This window comes from Mobula birostris, chromosome X, assembly GCF_030028105.1.
Source record: "Mobula birostris isolate sMobBir1 chromosome X, sMobBir1.hap1, whole genome shotgun sequence".
NCBI lineage: Eukaryota > Metazoa > Chordata > Chondrichthyes > Myliobatiformes > Myliobatidae > Mobula > Mobula birostris.
In genome coordinates, this window is record NC_092402.1 from 13,553,902 (window position 1) to 13,579,700 (window position 25,799).

A 25,799-nucleotide genomic window follows, 5' to 3' on the forward strand; every position below is an offset into this window, starting at 1 on the left:
GCTCCATACTCTCACCACCCTCTGAGTGAAGAAGTTTCCCTCATGTTCCCTTTAATTATTTCACCTTTTACCTTTAACCCATAGCCTCTAGTTCCAATCTCCCACAACCTCAGTAGAAAAGCCTGCTTGTATTTACCCTGTCTATAAATCTCATAATTTTTTATACCACTATGAAATTTCCCCTCGTTCTCCTACATTTCAGAGAATAAAGTCCTAACCTATTCAAAGAAGATATAGCATGGATTGGCAGGAACAAATTGAATTGAACTGAACTAAATTAAACATTCCTAGACTGTTTCACTCTGCGATTTGATGCTTAATATTGCTTGTTTTTTGCCATTTGTGCAATTTGTTCTTTTTTTTTGCGCGTTGGTGTTTGGTGCTTTCTTTAAATGGGTTCTGTGACATTTCTTTGTTTCATGGCTGTCTGCGGAAAGATGAATCTCTTGGCTGCATACTGCATACATACTTTGATAATAAATGTACCTTGAATGTTGGAATCTTTTGAATCTTTTTTTGAATGAGCATGAGGCTGAGAAATATTAACCTCCACAGGCTAAGGAGACTTTGAGTCTATATTTCAAAGTTCAAAGGTTCAACGTAAATTTATTATCAAGGTGTATATATATATATATATATATATATATGTCACCATATACAACTCTGAGATTCATTTTCTTGTGGGCCTACTCAATAAATGCATAATAGAATTAAAAGCATAATTGAATCAATGAAAGACTGCACCAAATTGGGTGCTCAAGCAGTGTGCAAAAGACAACAAGCTGTGCAAATACAACAAGAAGTAATAATAATTAATAAATAAGCAATAAATATTGAGAAGATGAGATGAAGAATCCTTGAATGTGAGTCCATAGATTGTGGGAACATTTCAATGATGGGGAAGTGAAATTGAGTGAAGTTATCCCCTTTTGGTTCCAGAGCCTGATGGCTAAGGGGTAATAACTGTCCTGAACCTGGTGGTGTGGGTCCTGAGGCTTCTGTACTTCCTTCATGATGGCAGCAGTAAGAAGTGCATATGACTTGGGAGGTGGGGGTCCCTGATGATGGATATTACCTTCTTGCGACAGTGCATTGTGTAGATGTGGTTAATGGTGGGAGGAATTTAGCCATGGTGGACTGGGCTGTATCCACTACTTTTTTTTAGGACCTTTTTGTTCAAGGGCATGGGTGTTTCCATACCAGGCTGTGATTCAACCAGTTGATATACTCTCCACCACACATCTGTAGAAGTTTGTTAGAGTTTTAGATGTCATGCCAAATCTTCCCAAACTCCACAGGAAGTAGAGCTGCTGCTGTGCTTTCTTCACAATTCCACTGATGCTGGGTCCAGGACAATTCCTCTGAAATGATAACACTGAGGAATTTAAGGTTGCTGACCCGCTCCACCTCTGATCCTCTGATGAGGACTGGCTCATAGTCCTCTGGTTTCCTCCTTCTGAAGTCAATAATCTGCTCTGTGATCTTGCTGACATTGAGTGAGAGGTTGTTGTGGCATCACTCAGCCAGATTTTCCATCTCCCTCCTTCCTATGTGCTGATGATTCGGCCTATGTCAGTGGTGCCATCAGCAAACTTAAATATGGCATTGGAGCTGTGCTTAGCCACATAGTCGTAGGTGTAAAGCAAGTAGAGCAGGGGGCTAAGCACACAGCTTTGTGGTGCACCTATGCAGCTGGAGATTGTGGTGGAGATGTTGTTGCCACCAGGTTACAGTTTTCAGTGAGCACAAAAAAGGCAGTTTGATTGTTGGCTCTTAAAGTCAGCTGCTGCAAATCAACAAATTTCACAAGATACGTCAGTGGCAATAAACCTGATTCTGATTGGTTAATGGTTAATAATTTTTGTATGACTATTTAAGAAAAAAGTTAGTGTATATTCCAGAGGCAACTATAATTGAAATTAAAACAAAATTCTGAATGTACATAGCATCTATAAAATGCAAAAAGGCATTTCATTTTTAAAATATTTTTGTTTTCTTATATAGAGATGCAGCACAGTAACAGGCCCCTCTGGCCCAACGAGGAATGAGGGAGGGAATCCACGTGGTGACGGGGATAACATACAAACTTATTACAGACAGTGGCGGGAATTGAACCAAGGTCGCTGGTGCTGTGATAGCTTTGCGCTAACCATTTCGCTGAGATTGCTTATCAGAATCTGACATTTCGAGGTTGCTAATCTCTGTGAAAGGTTAGATAGAAACACTAACACAACACTATTTCACACTATCAACTAAAGTGTATAAGCAACCCTTATTTATTTTTGGGCTCCAAGACATTATTAGACCATTAGATAATTGATACTTTTTAATTTAAATCCTGGTCATAAACTGGGCATGGTTTGTAGTTTGTAACTAAGTTCTATGATAATTATATGCAGATATGTCGAGCAAGTTGATGTATTTTGATCCTTGTTTCCACTGATTATTTTCAGGAAATTGCCAATCCGAGTTCCCAGTCTGAAGATGCTGAGAAACTTTTTCACAGAAGGGGTAAGGATTGATTTAGAATTAAGAGTAGAGAAAACTTGTAGCTGACAACTGGCGTAACACAAACAAAATGTTGGAGGAACTCAGCAGATCAGGCAGCATTTGTGGAAATTAATAAGCAGGCTGAGACTCTTCTTCAGGACTCATAATTGTGTCCTGGTGAAGGGTTTCAACCTGAAACATCGATTGTTTATTCCCCTCCATAGATGCTGCCTGACCTGCATTTTGTATGTGTAACTCTGGATTTCCAGCATCTGCATAATCTATTGTGTTCATGAGTAGTTGACAAATGTTTGCTAATGAAGTTCACAGCCACTATTCTATTATGTTCTTCTATTACACACTTAAATGTTATAATTGAACCCGCATCCACCACTTCTGCTAGCTGCTCGTTCAACACTTGCACAACTCTCTGAGTGAAGAAGTTCCCCCTCAGGTTCCTGTTAAATATTTCACCTTTCACCCTTAACCTATGACCTTTAGTTCTATTTTCACCCAAAGCCTGCTTGCATTTACTCTTATGTATATCCCTCATAATTTTGCATACCTCTATCTCATCTCCCCTCATTCTTCTACGCTTTAGGGAGTAAAGTCCTAACCTATACAACCTTTCCCTTTAACCCAGGTCCTCAAGTCCCAGCAACGTTCTTGTATTTTCTCTGTATTCTTTCAATCTTATTGACATCTTTCCTGTTGGTAGGTGACCAGAACAACATACAATACTCCAAATGTGGCCTCAGCAACATCTTACACAACTTCAACATCATATCCCAACTCCTGTACTCAACACTCTGACTTATGAAAGCCAATGTGCCAAGAGCTCTCTTTACGACCCTATCTAGCTGTGATACCACTTTCAAGCAATTAGGTATCTGTATTCCCAGGTTCCTCTCTTTTACTGCGTCTTCAGTGCCCTGCTGTTCACTGTGTAAGTTCTATCCTCATTTGTCCACCCAAAGTGCAATACCTCACACTTGCTGCAACAAGTTCCTTCTTCCATTTTTCAGCTCATGATAATTCTATGGTCATGTTCTTCATCGTGCTTTGGTTTCTGTTTGGGAGGTGGGATGTGGGTGCAGAGACTTCAGGATTTGTGTTGTGAATGGATGACACATGGGCTGCAGGAATTGAGGAACTATGTCTTAAACAGAAGCTGGCATGTGTACAGGGTCTAGGCCAAGTATGAGGTAATTAGTGAGATAGCTTTTGGAGATTGGCACTTCCATGCGGATACGTAGTTAAATAAGGAGGAAGATTTAGTAGTCTGGTGCATTATATTAGTTACGTGATAGCATGGTAGCATAGGGGTTAACATAACACTATTACAGTGTCATCGACTTGGCTTCAGTACCTACTGCTGTCTATGGAGTTTTTATGTTCTCCCCGTGACTGCGTGGGTATGCTCCCACAGTCCAAAGATGTATGGGTTAGGTTAATTTGTCACATGGATGCAATTGGGCGATGTAGACTCATTGCTCCAGAAGGGCCTGTTACCATACTAAATAGAATAAATGGGTAAAAGTAAGGCATTTCCCTTTTAGAGGTCTAGAGTTATGTTAGGAACATCTCGTGTCCCAGCAGTGCCTAACGTTGGTTGCATCTGGATAATGTGGCCTGAGTTTTCATGCAATGTTTTTGAAGTATTTCACAGGCAATGCAGTCATCTCATTTCCTTCTTGTGGCGACCTTGTCCACCTATCTGATTGACATGGAACAACTCCTAAATTGTAATCGCTATCTTTCTCTACAGAAAGTTTGAATTAATTTGGATAATCCTGAAACAAGCAGTGTTACTTGATTGAATGTCTAGTTGTATTTCAGTAGGAGTTTCAGGAGATTCAGTATGTCACCAAAGACACTTGCAAATTTCTGCAGCTGTTCCGTGGAGAGCATTCTAACTGGCTGCACCACTGTCTGGTATGGAGGGGTGGGGGCAGTGGGCCACTGCACGGGATCGAAATAAGCTGCAAAAAGTTGTGAAGTCAGTTAACTCTATCATGGGCACTGGCCTCCCCAGCATCCAGGACATCTTCAAAGAGTGATGCCTCAAAAAGGGGGCATCTGTCATCAAGGACCCCCATCACCGAGGGCATGCGCTTTCCTCATTGCTACCATCAGGGAGGAGGTACAGGAGCCTGAAGACACACACTCAGTGATTCAGGAACAGCTTCTTCCCCTCTGCCATCAGGGAGGAGGTACAGGAGCCTGAAGACACACACTCAGTGATTCAGGAACAGCTTCTTCCCCTCTGCCATCAGGGAGGAGGTACAGGAGCCTGAAGACACACACTCAGTGATTCAGGAACAGCTTCTTCCCCTCTGCCTTCAGATTTCTGAATGGGCATTGAACCCATGAACACTACCTCACTACTTTTTTTCCTCTATCTTTTTGCACTACTTACTTAATTTAACTTTATTTATATATATATACTGCAATTTGTAGTTTTTATTATTATGTATTGCAATGTACTGCTGCCACATTAATGACAAATTTCACGGCATGTGCCAGTGATATTAAACCTGATGCTGGTTGTGATTATAAGTATTCTAGTAGGCATGCCCAATTGCAGTGACTGATAATCTTGTCCATTTACAATTCAGTTTGCAAGCTTTGAAAGGGAAATTGATCGCATTAACCAGTCAGTGACTAAAGAGAGGGAAAACACTAAATGCTGGAGGAGCTCAGTGGGTCAAGCAGTATCTGTGAAGACAAAGGGCTCAACTTGAATCATCGGCTGTTCCTTTTTTCTGAGTTCCTCTGGCAGTTCATTTATTTCTTGCACCAGATTCCAGCATCTGCGGTCTCTTGTGTGTCTGCAAAGATGAGACTGCTGCACTGTTTGAGAAATTGTGGAAAGTCATTATATCCATCAGTGAGCAATACACCCCTAAGATTAAATTTCCTTTGTTAAAGAGAGTTCTATTTCATGGAGGCAAGGAAAAATTGATTGAAAAGGAAATAGTATTTCTAGTTTAATATCCTATGAGGCACAGTAATGTGCAAAAGTCTTAGGCACCGAAGATTTTTTATATAGTTTAATAAGACCATAAGGTATAGGAACAGAATTAGGCCTTTTGGCCCATTGAGTCTGCTTCGCCATTCCATCATGGATAATCCATTTCCCTCTCTGCTCCAATCTCCTGCCTTCTCCCTGTATCCCTTCATACCCTGGCTAATCAAGAATCTGTCAACCTCTGCTTTAAATATACCCAATGGCTTGGCCTCCACAGCCGCCTGTGGCAACAAATTCCACAGATTCACCACTCTCTGGCTGAAGAAACTCCTATCCTCCTCTCCACCCTAACCATTAGACCTCCACACCATAGGAAGTGCAACATGGCCAAAAGGTATTAACTTTTACGGCTGGTTGCAGGGAATGTGTTGCCTAAAAGAGCTGATAAGAAGGGAAAAAAAATAGATGTGAAACAAATATAAAAAAAATTAAATTGATTTGAATAAAGTAATGATCAATAAAGGAGTTAACTGTAAAAGAATGTTAAAACTTTTGTTGTGTAGATTCAGAGTACCTCATTTAAGATGCTATATTCAGATCTGTACTCTAAGTTATGAATTTGTTCTTAAACTGCAATGATTCCTCTGTTTAGTAAGGAACAGAAGTTCCATCACTAAGGGAATAACCTGCAGAGTCTGAATAACTTGAGGTTACTCGGATCTTGGGGTCTGAGTCCATAGGACGCTCAAAGCAGCTGCGCAGGTTGGCTCTGTTGTTAAGAAGGCATACGGTGTATTGGCCTTCATCAACTGTGGAATTGAGTTTAGGAGCCGAGAGGTAATGTTGCAGCTATATAGGACCCTGGTTAGACCCCACTTGGAGTACTGTGCTCAGTTCCGGTTGCCTCACTACAGGAAGGATGCAGAAGCCATAGGAAGGGTGCAGAGGAGATTTACAAGGATGTTGCCTGGATTGGGGAGCATGCCTAATGAGAATAGGTTGAGTGAACTTGGCCTTTTCTCCTGGGAGTGATGGAGGATGAGAGGTGACCTGATAGAGGTGTATAAAATGATGAGAGGCATTGATTGTGTGGATAGTCAGAGGCTTTTTCCCAGAACTGAAATGATTGCCACAAGAGCACACAGGTTTAAGTTGCTGGGGAGTAGGTACAGAGGAGATATCAGGGGTAAGTTTTTTACTCAGAGAGTGGTGTGTGCATGGAATGGGTTGCCGGCAACGGTGGTGGATACAATAGGGCCTTTTAAGAGACTTTTGGATAGGTTCATGGAGCTTTAAAAAATAGAGGGCTATGGGTAAGCCTAGTAATTTCTAAGGTAGGGACATGTTCGGCACAACTTTGGGGACCGAAGGGCCTGTATTGTGCTGTAGGTTTTCTATGTTTCTACAATGTTTGTATATTTCTAACTTGTTCAGCTATACATGGTTAAACTATTTGTGCTGTTAGACAACTGAACTGTCTGCTACCGCCTAGGTCTCATCACTTAAGAAGCACCGGTAGCTTTATACTGTTTACTTTTTAACTTGCATCGTAAATGCACCTTATGCTAAATGTTAATCTACTGGAATGTATTTTATTATTTGTTAGTCTTATTTTTGGTAATATTACTTTATGTGTTGAGTGAGTTATATGTACTGTGTTGTGCACCTTGTCCTGGAGGAATGATGTTTCATTTGACTGTATACATGTATGCGGTTGAATGACAATAAACATGAACTTGACCTTAAGTAAGGTTCAGATTTCTGGATAAGGGAATAGTCTTACTAGGTGATTTGTCTCTCTGGGACCATTGTTGGCACGTCAAGTAACTTAAATTGTCAGGCCTCATGGACATGTTAATAATTAACCAAGATGGTCAGGAAGTCTGTGAAACTCTGTCAATGAAACCCAGTTGGGTCAAGGACTCAATTGTATTGAATCAATACAAGGACACCCCTTTAGAACAGAGCTGAGGAGGGATTTCTTTAACCAGAGGGTGGTGAACCTGTGTAACTCATTGCCACAGACAGCTGTAGAGGTCAAGTCATTCGTTATATTTAAAGCAGAGGATAATAGGTTCTTGATTAGTAAGGGCATCAAACTTTATGGGGAAAGGCAAGAGAATGGGGTTGAGAAGGGAAAGTAAAATCAGCCATGGCAGAGCAGACTCGATGGGCTGAATGGCCTAATTCTGCTCCTGTGTCTTATAGTCTTGAGTGCAAGGGCAGAGAATAGCTCCTGCATGGCTAGGGGAAATCTATTCTTCCATTCTGCAGCCCAGGATTACACTCCATTCCTCGTGGCCTTCTAATCTGTCGAGCTCTTTAATGATTCTCTTGGTTTCCTGTTGTTGAAATGTCCCCACTGGTTTTCTGTGAGAGGTGTTGGGACCACAGTATTGCCTTCAGTGAAACTCACAATCATCCTTGGGACACATTGGTGGTGTTGGATTGGCTGATTTTCTGGACTCTGGACGTTACTTTCTCCTTCTTGAGTTACACTGTAGGATAATTAATCTCTGGTGAACTCAGTGAATTTGAAGGGACTGGCAAATAAGCATTCTGGAAGCCATCTCTGACTGCATTCCTGACTCCAGATTGTGGTACAGGAGCCTGAAGACACTCACTTAATATTTCAGGAACAACTTCTTCCCCACTGCCATCAAATTTCTAAATTGACAATGAACCTTTGAACACAACCTCACTATTTTTCTTTGCTCTATTTTATTTATATTTTACATATACTTTGTGTAATTGATAGTTATTATTATGTATTGCAATGTACCACTGCCGCAAAACAACAAATTTCACAACATACACCAAGGATATTAAGCTTGCTTCTGATTGATCTCGAATCTAGCCACATCCCTGTCTCTGATCGCACAGCCTATTGTACCCTAGCTCACACAAGACTAATGACTAAAGCAGATCCAGAACTGGACTTCCCAACAACTGGATGCCGGATTATTGGAGTTTTACTGGTAAATGCATTCATTTTGAGAGGGTGAGAATATAAAAACAAGGATGTGATGATGAGGCTTTATAAAGCATGAGTCAGACTGCACTTGCTGTATTGTGAGCAGTTTTGGGTCCCTTATCTAAGACAGAATGCTGGCATTGGAGAGGGTGTAGAGGATATTCACGAGTATGATTCTGGGAATCAAACGGTTAACGTATGGGGAACATTTGTTGGCTTTGGGACTGTACTCACTGGAGTTTAAAAGAATGAGTGGGACATCTCATTGAAAATGGTCGAATATTGAAAGGCCTAGATAGAGTATACGTGGAGATGTTTCCTATAGTTGGGGAGTCTCGGACCAGAGGGCATTGTCCTGGAATACAGAAACAGCCCTTTCGGACAGAGATGAGGAGTAATTTCTTGAGCTAGAATTTGGTGAATCTGTGGAATTCATCGCCACAGATGGCTGTCAAGGCCAAGTCATTGGGTATATTTAAAGTAGAGGTTGATAGGTTCTTGATTAGTCAGAGAGGCAAAGGTTATGGGGAGAAGGCAGGAGAATGGGATTGAGGGGGAAAATAAATCAGCCATGATTGAATGGTGGAGCACACTTGATGGGCTAAGTGGCCTTATTCTTCTCCTACGTCTTATGGTCTAAATGAATGAGATGTCCATTTGTTTTAACAAAAAAAGCATTTTAAAATTATACTTGGGTGGCAGGGTAGAGATACATCTCTACCAAAGGAAGTATAAGGCACTCCTTCCCTCTGCTAGCCTGCAGGTCACCCACTAGCCCCTCGATCAGGGTCACATGAAACCATGGGAGCAGGTGATGGATGGTCGTATGAGCAGCCGGTGTATATCACAAGTTCTGGTTCTGCGACCACTGACACCAGGCAGACAGAGTATTGATAATGGCTGGTGTCACCCACCTTGTAAAGACGCTGCCCAGAAGAAGGTAATGGCAAACCACTTCTGTAGAAAACTCTACCAGGAACAAACATGATCGTCCATGTCATACGACATGGCACATAACAAACAAAGATAAATAATACTGGTTTTGGCAGAATGGAAATTTAAGATGTTTGGTTTCACACTCTTTAAAGCATGGTTATTCATAATTTTATTATTTATCATTCAGTCCTTAGAAAACTTGGACACCTCTGAAAGCAACAGATCTAAACGTCATTCTACATCTGATCTCTGTGATGTGACCTTCAGTGATGTCAGGAAAGAGGGTTGGTTATACTTTCGGCAGCTTGTCACTGAGAAGGGAAAGGTATGTAAGTTTTAGTCGGCATCAAAGCATTTGTTAGACAGATCACTTAATAATTTAGAAAGAGATTGTGTATTTGTATAATATTTTATAACATCACAAAGTATTTTAGCTTTTGTTAGGCAGACCACTTAATAATTTAGAAAAAGAGAACAGATATTTGTATAATATTTTATAGCATCACAAAGTATTTCAGCTTTGATATGGATTTACTGTTATAACCTCAGAAACTTTTAAATTTATTATCGTGTACTCTTCACCTTCATTGCATTATACATGTGAAGTCAGAACACAAAGTGTTCAAGAGAAGTAGTGCAAAGGATGTAGGAATCAGGGCTGTCACATACAATTTAACCTCAGTTTTAAAGAATTGTTTAAAGTTCTAGTTATCACTCCTGGGCCTCCATTGGTCAGGATCAACGATGGATGTTGCGTACTAGATACACAACCCTGGGCAGTACTAGATGGAGAACAATCTGTTTCCAATGTAGCAAGCAACCCCTCTCCTTGCATCTGATGAACCCAAAGAAGGGTTTATTGAGAAAGTAAGGAGGTATGAGATCCAAGGGGACCTTGCTTTGTAGATCCAGAATTGGCTTGCTCACAGAAGGCAAAGAGTGGTTGTAGACAGGTCATATTCTGCATGGAGGTCAATGACCAGTGGTGTGCCTCAGGGATCTGTTCTGGGACTTCTTCTCTTTGTGATTTTTATAAATGACCTGGATGAGGAAGTGGAGGGATGGGTTAGTAAATTTGCTGATGACAAAAAGGTCGGGGGTGTTGTGGTTAGTTTGAAATGCTGTCAGGGATTACTGCAGGACATCGATAGGATGCAAAACTGAGCCGAGAAGTGGCAGATGGAGTTCAACCCAGGTAAGTGTGAGGTGGTTCATTTTGGTAGGTCAAATATGATGGCAGAATATAGTATTAATGGTAAGACTCTTGGCAGTGTGGAGGATCAGAGGGATCTTGGGGTCTGAGTCCATAGGACACTTAAAGCTGCTCCGCAGGTAGACTCTGTAGTTATGAAGGCATACAGTGCATTGGCCTTCAAAAATCGTGGGATTGAGTTTAAGAGCCGAGAGGTAATGTTGCAGCTATATAGGACCCTGGTCAGACCCCGCTTGGAGTACTGTGCTCAGTTCTGGTCACCTCACTGCAGGAGGGATATGGAAACTATAGAAAGGGTGCAGACGAGATTTACAAGGATGTTGCCTGGATTGGGGAGCATACCTTATGAGAATAGGTTGAGGGAACTCGGCCTTTTCTCCTTGGAGCGGCGGAGGATGAGAGGTGACCTGATAGAGGTGTATTAGATGATGAGAGGCATTGATCGTGTGGATAGTCAGAGGCTTTTCCCCAGAGCTGAAATGGCTTAACACGAGAGGGCGCAGTTTTAAGGTGTTTGGAAGTAGGTACAGAGGAGATGTCGGGGTAAGTTTTTTTTACTCAGAGAGTGGTGAGTGCGTGGAATGGGCTGCCAGCAATGGTGATGGAGGCGGATACGATAGGGTCTTTTAAAAAACTCCTGGATAGGTACACAGAGCTTAGAAAAATAGAGGGCTATGGGTAACCCTAGGTAATTTCTAAAGTAAGTACATGTTTGGCACAGCATTGTGGGCCAAAGGGCCTGTATTGTGCTGTAGGTTTTCTATGTTTCTAAATGGCAGAGACTGATACAGTTTGGCTTGGCACCAGCATCATCGCAGGAGTTGCCTGTCAGTGTTGAACTCAGCGTAGGATTGCCTTAGGGACTCTAGCTCTGGATTTTTCCCTCAGGGGTTACTTCCAGTGCCTTCCCTGTAAGTGCGTATAGCCACAAGGCAGCAGAGGTTTGAGATCAAGGGTTTTCCTTTTCCAAGATGAGCTGCCAACCATGGCTGATGAGTCCCATCTGCCCAAAGATAGCTTTTATAATATCATTAGATATCATTAAAATTAAACAAGTTGGAAAGAAGGATGATATAATTAGATGGGCTTAAATAATTACAAAACAGTGTATGCTGAGGAATTAGGAGAGAACTAGTATTTATGAAACAATATTCATGACTTTGGATGCCTAAAAACAACTAAACAGTCATTAAGTTTTTTTTGAAATATTGCATAAGCTGTTGTTATGGACAAGATAAAAAGGTCCTCCAAAGATGTGGAATATACAGCCAGATAATGTCATCGAGAGTCATAGAATCGTGCGAAAAGTTCAAAAATAAATTTATTATCAAAGTACGTATATGTCACCATATACAACCCTGAGATGCATTTTCTTGTGAGCATACCCAATAAATTTAAGGATAATAACCATTATGGAATCAATGAAAGACTACCCAACTTGGGTGTTCAACCAGAGTGCAGAAGACAACAAACTGCAAATATAAAAAGAAGAAATAATGATAATAAATAAATAAGCAATAAACACCAAGAACATAAGATGAAAAGTCCTTGAAATTGAGCCCATAAGTTGTGGGAATATTTCAATGATGGGGCAAGTGAAGTTGGATGAACTCCTTTGGTTCGAGTGCCTAATGGTTGAGGGGCAATAACTGTTCCTGAACCTGGTGGTGTGAGTCCTGAGGCTCCTGTACCCTCTTCCTGATGGCAGCAGCGAGAAGAGAACATGTCCTGGGTGGAGAGGGTCACTGATGATGGATGGAAACATCATATGCATGCCAACCCATTTGTTCATCAAAACATCCTATTTTGCTCACATTGAATCATGGAATCATAGAGCACTACAGCATAGAAAAAGGCCCTTCATCCCTTCTAGTCTATGTCAAAATATTATTCTGCCTAGTCCCATCTACTTGCATCTGGACCACAGCCCTCCATATCCCTCCCATCCCTTCTGTGCCTTGCTATCTAAATGTCTCTTAAGTAATGTTCCCTGTAAGGTGTGTGCGTGCCTTTTGCTATTAGCGCACAAAGGAAATTAAATTGCACACAAAAGATTGTCTACCTCGTTGGCATGTTAAGTATATTTCACAATCGTACACAATCACATTTCCTTTTCCGGTTTTTGATGCAGACAGTGTTGCCGTCATGGGGTTTGTGATGATTTGTCTGCCAGTTTTAGAACTGGCTTATTTATACTACTTTTATTGAAGAAATTATTGATTCATGATGCCAAATTCCAAAGAAGCAAAAGGCATGAAGCGCAAAAGAACTGCTAATTCATTTAAAGCAGAATGGCTTAATGAAACCGCAGAAACTGCTGCACCGAAAGCTCATGAGGTCAGGAACGTGCAATAAGAAATATTTATGTACGTTGCTAGCTGTTAAAATGAATATCTCTACATATAAAATTCAGTGCACACATGTTGTCACTGGGCATAAAATTGCACAGTACATTAATTTTGCGCACAGTGGCCATTACAAATTAGAGGGCACATTGCTCATAAACATAGTGTTTGTATCAGATTCCATCAGCTCCTCTGGCAGCTACTCTCTATGTCAAAACAATTGCCCTCAGAACCCTTTTAAGTCTGCTTCATCTTAAAACCTTTGCCCCATTGTCCATAAGCCTTGTTGGTTGAAAATTTTATATTGTTTAAGCCACCATATCACAACTCCTTTTAGAATAGTGCTGTGGGTGTTTTCCTTTAAATCCTCCTGTGCGAAAGGGGACCTTGCTTAGACTATTTACTGAAATTGTACTTAACTGGACTGACCAGTGAAATGAAAATGCAATAATTTATTTCAGAATATAGCGATTACAATGTTCCATCTTTCCTATCTTGCACATACCATGCTTTTTTTGATGGGCTAACTTGCTACAAATAAAAAATTATTGTTACATTTTGCTAGGAATAATGAATTATCCAAATCGCTGAATTTCTACGTTTAGATCTATCGTATGTGCATTGAAACATACAATAAAATCTGTTTGTTTGCGTTAACAAGCAACACAACGTAAGGATGTGTCAAGGTCAGCCCGCAAGTGTCATCACACATTGCAGCACCAACGTATTCGGCAGAACAACACAGAACACAACAAGCATCAAAACAACCACAACAACAAAACAAGTTCCTTTCCGCCCTCCCAACCACACACACGGACAGTCCTCCAACTCCAGGGCAGGCTTTCAGGCTACAACTTCTGGACATCCCATCAACCTTTGGGCTTTATAATCTTAAATAGTATCAAAAATATTCATGACCAGTAAAGGCTGAAGTCTGAGTTTATTATGACCAAGAGATGCATGCAGATCAAAGAAAGAATTCACATTTTATTAATGAACTTCTACATTTATAGGTGATCTAGTACTAGTGCGATCACGTGAGTTGAGTATAATGTTCTCTTACGGCGGGTCCTCAGGTGGCTGTAGAGGATGGTCTGAGATCCATATATTCTGGTGCAGTGTGGGCAAGAGTAAGAGGTGGCCGTGGTTAGTGGTTGGGTCTTTTGGCTGTTCAGTCTCTCCATTCACAGCCTCCGTTTGTTCTCTGAGGCACAGCGGAGGTCGCTCTCATGTAGCACAGCTCCTCCTTGAACAGATTTCCTCCAGGTGTACCTATTGAGTAAAATGTCTTCCCAGTTTTTAGATGTAATGTTGAATTTCTTCAGACTGATTTTGATGTTATCTTTCAAACATTTCCTTTACCCACCAGGGGCTCACTAACCTTCCTTCAACAGGGAATTAAGGATCTGTTTCAGGAGTTGTGAGTTAGGCATCTGGATGATCTATATCTTATAGGATGATCTATGTCTTAAAACACAAAAATACACTCATTGGCCACTTTATTAGGTACACCTGTAGACCTGCTCGTTAATGCAAATGTCTTATCAGCCAATCATGTGGCGCAACTCAATTGTATAAAAGAAAGCAGACATGATCAAGAGGTTCACTTGTTGTTCAGACCAAACATCAGAATGGGGAAGAAATGTGATCTAAGTGACTTTGACTGTGGAATGATTGTTGGTGTCAGATGGGGTGGTTTGGGTACACCAGAAACTGCTGATGTACTGGGATTTTCACACACAACAGCCTCTAGAGTTTACAGAGAATGGTGTGAAAAGCAAAAACATCATGTGAGAGGTAGATCTGTGAGCAAAAGTGCCTTGTTTATGAGAGTGGTCAGAGGAGAATGGCCAGATTGATTCAAGCTGACAGGAAGGCGACAGTAACTCAGGTAACGACACATTCCAACAGTGGTGTGCAGAAGAGCATGTCTGAATGCAGAACATGTCGAACCTTGAAGTAGATATGCTACAGCAGCCGAAGACCACAACATACACTCAGTGGCCAGTGAGGTCCCTACTAAAATGGCCACTGAGGGTATGTGATATTTTTCAAGCAAATTTTACAAAGCTTTATCTAGCTTTTCTTTCCCTTAGGAAACATCCTCCTCATTCAGGAGTAGGCTTTCATCAACTTTATTTAACCTCATTTCATAAAAATCGCAAACGTAGAGCTGTTGTTAGAAATTTGTTCTTCACACTGTAAAAGAAGCATACTGGCCATGACCTCAGAACTGTTTCAGAAACTGACTGTCTGAATGACTATAATCTCGAGATTCTGCAGATGCTGAAAATCCAGAGTAACAAACACTACGGAAGAACTCAAGCGGTCAGGCAGAGGAATAAAGAGCCAATGTTCTTAGCTGCGACCCTTCAGCTTTGTCCTGATGAAGGGTCTGGGCCCAAAACTTCACATGTTTATTCCTCTCCAGAGATACTGGCTGACCTGCTGACTTCCTCCAGTATTTTATGTTTGTTACTCTGACTGACCGATTGCTATTTTATCTATTACCACAGTTTTGACTTGGTTTTTAAATACCAACATGATTGTAGTTAATATCATTTTCTCCAAAACATCAGTAATCAACTAACTCCCGTGATTTACAATTGATCGTATTTTTTTTAATGTTATTGAAAGGAGCTGAGTCTGAGGCTATTGATTTATTTGGTATGAGGTACAGCATGATCCAGAATTTGAGGTGGATGTTGAATAACTAATTAGGAATATGCCCTGGGGATATTTAATATGAGGTAATTTAATACTGAGGTATTGCAGTCTGATCTGATTCTCTGCCTGTTCCATATAACCATGAGTTAGTGTTAGAGCAAATACCCGGTTATAAGCCTTATAAGCAGCAGACTTGGCTTCCTTTGTCAAGACCCAGAAGTTTAAATGTAAGTACAGCATTAAATGGTATTTTAATGTTTTAAAAATATCATATTAGAAGGGAGTAGAATTTGGAACTACTTATGAGGCTGTATAAAATTTATTGGTTTTAAAATCTTTTAACACAGTACCACCTTTTTGAGTGAATCTATCCTGCAGCATTAATGAAATCAAGCATTTCCATTTAAAATCTTTACTTGATATTATATTGATACTTTGCTTACTGTTAATTAATTATCTACTCCGCACGTTTCATTAACCAAGTACAACCGGTGATCATAACTCAGGAGAAAAAAAAAATCTCAAACTGAACATGCAGGAATAGATAATTCAATTTTATAGAGAGCACAAAAACAAATTGACTCCAAAGGTCAATCTTTTGAAATTAACAGTCAGAGAATCTGATTTTCTGTTACTATAGAGTTATATTTGTATATTTACATTTGATGTGTGAAACTCTTACAATTTAAATATTTGTAGCCATTCTATTCCTATAAAGAGTTGTAATCTATATATTTACATTTGATATATAAAATTCTTCTAATTTAAATACTTTTGTCCATAGTCATTTCCTTTATAAATATTCTTTTGACATGGGTGGATGAAAAACAAATGGAAACTATGCTGAAATGAGGGCAGTATCTCTCTGAACAGTACATAATATAACTGATTTGCTTTCCGGCTCGAGAGAATAGATAGAATCGAATCGTATGTCTTTTTGTCTTTTTATTGTTGTTTAAAAGCAGATAATTCAATAAACCAGAAAATCTTGACACATGCAGTAAAACAGTATTTTTAAAGTAAAAGGCAAATTAATGTTTTGGAAGGGTAGCACTCATCAAATCTCTGGCAAAGAGGCCCTTTGCTCCCACCCCACCAAAAATATACCTTGTTCCTGCTGTTTATATCCAGCATTTCCTGTTTTGATTAATGCTCATTATGCATGAGAATTATTTTTTTTCTTTTCTCCCCTGTACTACGGTGGCTGCATCCAAACACTTCCATAGCAACAAGCAGCTCGGAGTTTCTGGCAGAATAATACTGAATGTGAGGGAAGGAGGGCTTTACGCCTCCTTTGGCAGAGACATATCTGCACCCAGCCACCCAAGGTAGAATAGTACTGAATGTAAAACTTAGTTCCACAGATGAAAAAGACTAAAGTCAATGAAATAGTTTGTGCATAACAAGTACTGGTACTCCATTTTCTTGAATTCTACATGTTGCTTTGAGTACTGTTATCACTTGTCCTGGATTAACATATTTGCATTAAAGGATCCAAATCCACTGTGGTAGAAAAAGATCAAAACATTTTCTATGCAAAAAAAATCCAACATAAGAAAAATAACCTGATCACTAATGTCTCAGTGATATTATTAAACCTTAATTTTGTAATTAAGTATGGTTCAAATGGTTGAACTTAATATCAGAGAATGTATACCATATACCACCTGCAATTCTTACTCTTCGCAGACGTCCACAGAACAAGAAACCCTATGGAATGAGTGATAGAAACATCAGAACACTAAAGCCCCTTCCTCCCCATGCACACGCAGCAGCAGAAGCATCGACCCTCCCCCTTTCCCACTTGCACCAGCGGAAGCATTGACCCCACACACCCCTCCCCACCGTTCATGCAATAGCAAAAGCCCGTGTGTGATGATTAATTCATTTATTTCGTTACTTACTTGTCGTTCTGCTAGTTGACTGATGCCCTATTGATTAATTTGTTCATTTAATTATTCATGTACTGCCATCAAGGTCAAAGCTTTGCACAATTTTAGTGAATTTATTTCTCTCTGTTTATTGTTTGTTTGTACAATCGCTAATCGCTAAAATATTAATATCAACAGATATTCAGTTGATTTTACCTTTAAACCTGATTTAAGATATTGTTTTGTGTCTTTGTTTTCCAGAAGGTTGTGAGCAGCATTCGGTCTTGGAAAAGGGTGTATGCCCTCCTGCGGTCGCATTCCCTCTATTTGTACAAGGACAAAAGGGACGCAGTGACCTACGTTTCTTCACCGGCTGAGGATGAGCAGCCCATTTGTGTTAAAGCCTGTTTGATTGATATTTCATACAGTGACACTAAAAGGAAGAATGTGTTCAGGCTGACTACTTCAGATTTCTGTGAATACCTGTTTCAGGCTGAGGATAGAGATGATATGTTGAACTGGATTAAAATTATCCAAGAGAACAGTAAAACAGAGGGAGAGGTAAGCACAATATAGGCTGTCCGACTTATGGACACTCCTAAGTAAAGACAAGGAGCTCCCATAATATTAAAATTCAAAAGTCTTGTGTATGTAGAAACAGTATGTTTATTCCTTTTTCCCTGCACCTTTAGTAGTTGTTCTTGTGTTCTTACCATTCTCGTATGCATTCCATTCCTTTCATGACAATACTGTGGCGGTATGGTGACCATATTGAGTGTGTATTGTTCAATTTGTGGGCAAAATCTGTACTACGTTCACTTAAAACTCATTCATTCGTTATGTGCTGTGGCATATGATGTAGGCGATCGTGGTCTTTCCATGACCATAATTGCTCTTGGCAAATTTTCCGACAGAAGTGGTTTGCCATTGCCATCTTTGGGCAGTGGCTTACAAGATGAGTGACCCCAGCCAGTATCAATACCTTTCAGAGATTGTCTGCCTGGCGCCAGTGGTTGCATCACCAAGAATTGTGATCTGCACCGGCTGCTCATCCACCACCTGCTCCCGTAGTCATCCATCACCTGCTCCCATGGTTTCATGTGACCATGATCGGTTGGGTGGGGGAGGGGGTGCTCAGCAGGTGCTACACCTTGCCCAAGGGTGACCTGCAGGCTAGCAAAGGGAAAGAGTGCCTTACACCTCCTTTGGTAGAGATGTATCTTTACCCCACCACCCTAATTTAGAATTCAGCTAAAATTAAAGTCATTCATGGGTGACAATCGGGCTCTATTTTTACAGACTTACAGACTCCTGTAGCTGGGTTCTTTCCTAGGGACAAGCTACACCAACATTAATTTCAACTGAGTTTGAAAATTCTGTAAAGTACTCATAATGTCAGGCAGAATCTGTGGAGAGAGAAACATGGTTAATATTACAGGTCAGAACTGGTGTTTGGACTACTATCACCACAGCCAATCCTGTTGACAAGTTGGAAAGAGGACATGCTGAAGTAAAAAGCTCTGAGTTTTATTTAAAATATGGCATAAAGGTAACAAAGAGCAGTACTGGTCAGAGCTGACCATGGATGTTGCGTCCCAGCCGTCTAAATATGCAAGTCTAGCAGTACAATATGGAGAAGCTGTTGCCCATGCCCACTCCAGCTCCAGATTTTTCCCTCGGGCTTTATTCCTGAAACCTTCCCCACGAGTGGGTATAGCTGCAAGGCAACAAGGATTTGAGATCAGAATTTTCCTTCTAGATGAGCTGCCAACCACAGCTGGCGAGCCTCATCTGCCTGAAGCGACTGGTTTTAAGGTGCCAGTAACCTGCCTTTGCCCCTTCTTCTGTCAGTAGAAACGGTTCCGCCAGGCTTAGTAGCTAAACCACATGTGAAGGCTAGGAGCTGGACTTGGCTGTCAAAGGCTATTTGAGGCACATGCCATTGGGAGAATTTAATATGTAGTGGCAGCTTGTCCCTATTACCACATCCAGCTATAACAACCTTAAGGAGCCAAGCAACACTGCAGTTGCATCTTTTGTCTTTAAGATAACGTTGATTATTTTGATGTTGCTTCAATTCCAACTGTAAAAGGATGAAAACTGACTTTATGAAATATCATATATTTATGTGCAGTATTGATCTTTCCACCTCCACTAATGGATTATCTTCGATACACTACAAAGGAGCTAACTTAGTTTATGATATGTTGCCATAGCAATACAATGGAATTCTTTGACCGCGAACAGGTCTTGCATTTAACCTGTTGAAAGTCTGTTGAGACCTGCAAATAGTAGCTCAGTACTTTATCAAATGGATGCACTAATACATCTCAACCCCCACTTCCTTTTCTCTGTTTCCATTCCACATTCTGGTTCCTCTTTTACCCCCTCTCTTCTCCTCACCTGTCTATCACCTCTGTCTGGTGCCCCTCCTCCTTTTTCTCCCATGTTCCACTCTCCTCTCCTATCAGATTCCTCCTTCTGCAACCCTTTACCTATTCCACCTATCACCTCCCAGCTTCTCAATTCATTCTGCCCCTCCAACCACCTATCTTCCCCTCACCTCATCTCACCTATCACCTTCTAGCTTATACTCCTTCCCCTCCCCCCACCTTTTTATTCTGTCGTCTTACTGCCTTCCATTCCAGTCCTGATAAAGGTTCTCAAATCCATAATGTCAACTGTTTATTCCTCCCCATAGATGCTGCCTGACCTGCTGAGTTCCTCCAGCATTTTGTGTGTGTTTCTCTGTTTATTCATTCCCTTTGTTTCCTGATAAGACACTCTCAATTCATGCTGGTATATGACCATGTTCTGTAACTTCGTTCAGCACTTTTACTGAAAGCCCTCTGAAAGACCAGTATACCACACCCACTGGTTTAACCTTCACCTACTTTAGTCAATAAACTGCTCAAAAGACTAACAGATACATCAAGCGTGATTCTTATATATTCTATAAAGAGCATAAGATGTAGGAGCAGAATTAGGCCATTCAGCCTATTGTCTGCTCCACTGTTCCATTGTGGCTGATTTATTATCCTTCTCAACCCTCTTCTCCTGTCTTCTCCCCGAAGTTGTTGATGCCCTGACTAATCAAGAGCCTATCAATTTCTGACTTGGCCTCACAGCCTTTGTGGCAATGAATTCCACAGATTCACCACCTTCTGGCTAAAGAAATTCCTCCTCATCTCTGGCATAGACTAGATGGGTCGAAAGGCCTATTTCTGTGCTGTACTTTTCTATGACTCTATGACTGTTCTAAAGGGATGCCCTTCTATTCTAAGTTTGTGCCCTCTGGTCCTAGATTCCCCTCCCTCCCTATAATACACATCCTCTCCACGTCCACTCTATCTTGGCTTTTCAATATTCGATAGATTTTAATGAGATTCTCCCCTCATTCTTTTAAACTCCAGTGAGTACAGGCCCAGAACCCTCAAACACTCTTCGTATATTAACCCTTTCCTTTTGACTCAGTTCCCTACCTGTCCTCTTGGTGGTTATAATGTACATGGAAGTATTGCCTGAATACATTAAAGGACTGTTGTGTCTAAAGTATGGTCTCTTTTATCATTAGGACACAAGTGCCAGATTGATAGAAGTCAAATTAAAGGAATACAGGAACCAGAGGTAATAAACCCAATTATATTCTGAATTATTTCTTAATACCTTATGTTTTTAAAATAAAAGTGATCACTACTTTATTCTCATTTACCATGATTTTCTTACAGTCGGCAGTATGGAATGAAAAAGCTTCTGGTCTTTGTTAATGCAAAGTCTTGTTGACTGAGATCTAAATTCATGTTAGTTTAGGAGATTTTGGAAATGCTATTTGTCCTCAAGGATGTCAGTGATGTTACATATTATTTCTCCCAAGAGAAGGGGTCCGTTTAGACCAGATGGCTTTCCTCTATGTTAATTTGTGATCTGCTGTATAAGACCGTAAGACTTTGGTGCAGAATAGCCAATTCAGCCCATCAAATCTGCTCCACCATGGCTGTCATAAGGGCTGATTTATTATCAGGGGCTGCAGGCAAAAGTTTTGAAAAGCTTATTAGAACTTCTCAGATTAAAGACAGATAGATGGGAGACCATGATTGCCCATGTCATGCGATACAGCATATAATGATGATGATGATTGTCTCTCTCAATCTCATTCTTCTGCCATCTCCCCATAACTTTTGATACCCTTACTAATCAAGAACCTATCAAACTCCACTTTACATATACCCAATGACTTGGCTTTCACAGCCGTCTGTGATAACAAATTCCACAGATTCACCACCCTCTGGCTAAAGAAATTCCTCCTCATTGCTGTTCTAAGGGACTGTCCTTGTGTTCTGAGGCTGTGCTCTGTGGTCCTAGTCTCCCCATTATAGGAAACATTCTCTCCATGTCCACTCTATCTAGGCCTTTTAACATTCGATAGGTTTCAATAAGATACCCCACCCCCTCATTCTTCTAAACTCCAGTGAGTACAGGCCCAGAGCATCAAATGCTCCTCATACTTTAACTCAAGGGTTCCCAACTTGGGGTCCATGAACCCATGAGTTAGTGGTAGGATCCATGAAATTAAAAAAGGTTGGGAACCCCTGTTTCAAACATTTCATTCCCAGAATATCTTACAGAATTATCAACACTGTGCAGACCATCAAAATGTATTTCTTTCAACATTTTGTCTTCTGAATTGAAATGCTCTTATAAAAAAACAAAGATGCTGTGTACTTTGTCCAAATTTGACTTTTTTTTTGAAACATGGTTGTTATCTGGTTGACATGTAGATGGTCATGAGAAATGAGTGACTCATTTCATGGAAAAATTTTGCTGTTTAAAAAAAGACATTCCAAGGGGGTGGAAATCATTATGAATATTTATCAAAACTTGGCAAACTTCCTTTGGTATGCAAACCTTATATAGGACTATATAAGGTCTAACAATGCAAGTGTTGATATTGCAGCTTGTTAGCAGTGCCAAAGCGTTAGAAGGAAATTATCTGAGTTTTTTCCAGGACTGCTTAAGCTGCTTAAATGAAGTTAGATGCTTCTGGTTTTGTGAGAGTGCATTGCCGAGTTGTTTTTCCTTTCCCCTCCCTCATCAACAAAAATTATGGATTCCATTTTGGGTATGAAATCACAAACATTTAACAGCATTAAACTACCCAGACACGCTCTTCTTTTGTGGACCTGGGCACAAAATGTTGACAAAACTTTGCTTGCAGTCTTTGGGAATGATCCAGCGTTCTCTGAAATTCAGACAAGTCCATTTATAGCACAGTGGGGCAGTTATGGAGACACTGCCTTCTCACCAGAGACCTGAGTTCAGTACTGACCTTAAGTGCTGCATGGATGCAGTTCTTCCCTCTGATGCCATGGGTTTCTTCCAGTTGCTCTGCTTTCCTCCCACTTCCAGAAAGTGTGTTGGTTGGCACATTAATTGACCCTTGTAAATGTCCCTATTAGAGAAAGATTCAAAATAAAAAGATAAAGATAACACGTGCAAAATGCTGCAGCAACTCAGCAAGCCAAGCGGCATCTATGATCATGAATCAACAGTCAACGTTTCAGGGTGGGATCCTTCATCAGGACTAGAAAGGAAGGGACCAGAGTAAAAAGGTGGAGGAGGGGAAACGGAGGATAGCTGGAAGGTGATAGGTGAAGCCAGGTGGTAAATAAAGATAAAGGGCTGGAGAGAAAGGAATCTGATTGGAGAGGAGAGTGGACCATAAGAGAAAGGGAAGGAGGAGGGGGCCCAGGGGGAGGTGACTGGCAGGTGAGAAGAGATAAGAGGCCAGAGTGGGGAATAGAAAAAATGGAGAGAGAGAGGGAAAAAAATTACTGGAGGGAGATGGAATATAAGATGTTGCTCCTCCACCCTGAGGGTGGCCTCATCTTGGCTTAAGAGGAGGCCATGGACTGACATGTCAGAACGTGAATGAGAATCAGAATTAAAATGTTTTCCCATTAGGATCTTTTTTTGTTGCCATTTGCAAGATTAGTTAGTATTTTTTGTCTTGGGAGGGGTGATTGGGTTTTGATGTTTTTGTTGCTGTTTGTGAGAATTGTTTTTTCATGTTGTGGAGGTTTGATTTTTGTATTGCCGTTTGAGTGATTTTTTTGTGCATGGTCATGGCGGGGTGGAGTTGATGTTTTTCTTTGAATAGGCTCTATAGTTTTCTTTGTTTCGTGGTTGTGTGGAGAAGACAAATATCAGAGTTGTATACTGCATACCTTGATAATAAATGTACCTTTGAACTTTTGGGAAGGTCTGCTTTTGGCAGATGGAATGGCTTAGCTTTATTTGTCATATGTACACTGTATATCGAAACATACAGTGAAATGAATCCTTTGTGTCATGGATTCATAGAGTACTAGAGCACAAAAACTGGCCCGTGCCGAACGATTATTTTCTCTAGTCCCATTGACCTGACTCTGTTCGGGGGCGGGGTGCTAAGCAGGTGCTATACTTTGCCCAAGGCTGACCCGCAGGCTAGTGGGGGGAAGGAGTGCCCGACTCCTCCTTTGGTAGAGATGTATCTCCACCCTGCCATCCCAGTGGTGTAAATGGTGTTTTTTTTTGTAACTACCCTCATTTACACAATGTAATCACAACTGAAAGCAGTCAGATTTACAAAATCACTAGTTTGGTACTGTAATCACATTTATTTTGAATTTTTAATTTAATGTTTTCAAATAAAAAGAATATTAAATAAAGAAAGAATATTAAAGAAAAAAACAAGAACTAAAAAAAACCTCAGTCCAAATTATTTACTGGATGTATTTGCTGACAGAAACCTGATTTTTTTTGATCATTGTTTATTTGAAATTTTTATTTTTTAAACTTCTTTTAATTAAAAAAAGATTATTAAATAAAAAGTTACCTTTTCTAAAAAAAACTTCTCAGTCCAAATCATTTATATTTGCTGACAGAAACCAGATTTTTAATCATCACCTAGACTACTGCTTTAATATTGTATGAAAAAGTAAACTTCTGACTTAATCATTTTCAAGTTCAAGTTTAAGTTTAATTGTAACTCAACCAGGCCCATGTATACAACTAAATGAAATAGCATTCCTGCAGGACTGAGGTGCAAATCACAGTACGTACAGTCACATATAGCACATACAGTCACAAAATAATATTAACACAAGTCCCTGAATGGCCTGGCCTGAAGAATGATGGTACATTGTATGTTGACCTGGAGCCATGTTTCTGCAAGAACAAGCATGCCGCAGTTCCTCATCTTGTGCTGGGTCAGCTGCAGATGAAGGACATCCAGCTTGTCTCGCATTGAGTCAGCTACAGATACAGTGGCATGCAAAATTTTGTTACTGTGAATAGTTGAGTAGAAGATGAACTGATCTCCAAAAGTCATAAAGTTAAAGGTGAAACATTCTTTTCAACATTTTAAGCAAGATTAGTGTATTATTTTTGTTTTGTACAATTCTAGAGTGAAAAAACGGAAAGGAGCACCATGCAAAAGTTTGGGCACCCCAAGAGATTTGAACTCTCAGATAACTTTTACCAAGGTCTCAGACCTTAATTAGCTTGTTAGGGCTATGGCTTGTTCACAGTCATCGTTAGGAAAGGCCAGGTGATGCAAATTTCAAAGCTTTATAAATACCCTGACTCCTCAAACCTTGTCCCAACAATCAGCAGCCATGGGCTCCTCTAAGCAGCTGCCTAGCACTCTGAAAATTAAAATAAATGATGCCCACAAAGCAGGAGAAGGCTATAAGAAGATAGCAAAGCATTTTCAGGTAGCTGTTTCCTCAGTTCGTAATGTAATTAAGAAATGGCAGTTAACAGGAATGGTGGAGGTCAAGTTGAGGTCCGGAAGACCAAGAGAACTGCTTGTAGGATTGCTAGAAAGGCAAATCAAAACCCCTGTTTGACTGCAAAAGACCCTGAGGAAGATTTAGCAGATTCTGGAGTGGTGGTGCACTGTTCTACTGTGCAGCAGCAACTGCACAAATATGACCTTCATGGAAAAGTCATCAGAAGAAAACCTTTCCTGTGTCGTCACCACAAAATTCAGTGTCAGAAGTTTGCAAAGGATCATCTGAACAAACCTCACACATCAAAGTTGCTGGTGAACGCAGCAGGCCAGGCAGCATCTCTAGGAAGAGGTACAGTCGACATTTCGGGCCGAGACCCTTCATCAGGACTGGGTCTCGGCCCGAAACGTCAACTGTACCTCTTCCTAGAGATGCTGCCTGGCCTGCTGCGTTCACCAGCAACTTTGATGTGTGTTGCTTGAATTTACAGCATCTGCAGAGTTCCTCGTGTCTGACTAAACCTGATGCATTTTGGAAACAAGTCCTCTCGACTGATGAAG

At 40.6% G+C, this 25,799-nt stretch overlaps 1 protein-coding gene across 1 annotated transcript in view; it reads left to right on the plus strand.

Annotated features, from left to right (window-relative positions):
* The window catches only part of LOC140191802 (rho GTPase-activating protein 23-like), a 244,970-nt gene that overhangs the window by 157,612 nt on the left and 61,559 nt on the right, over positions 1–25,799 (plus strand). The window contains 4 exon segments of the mRNA XM_072249578.1: positions 2,454–2,511; positions 9,559–9,696; positions 17,729–18,028; positions 21,042–21,094. Coding sequence (XP_072105679.1) covers positions 2,454–2,511; positions 9,559–9,696; positions 17,729–18,028; positions 21,042–21,094 — 549 coding nt within the window.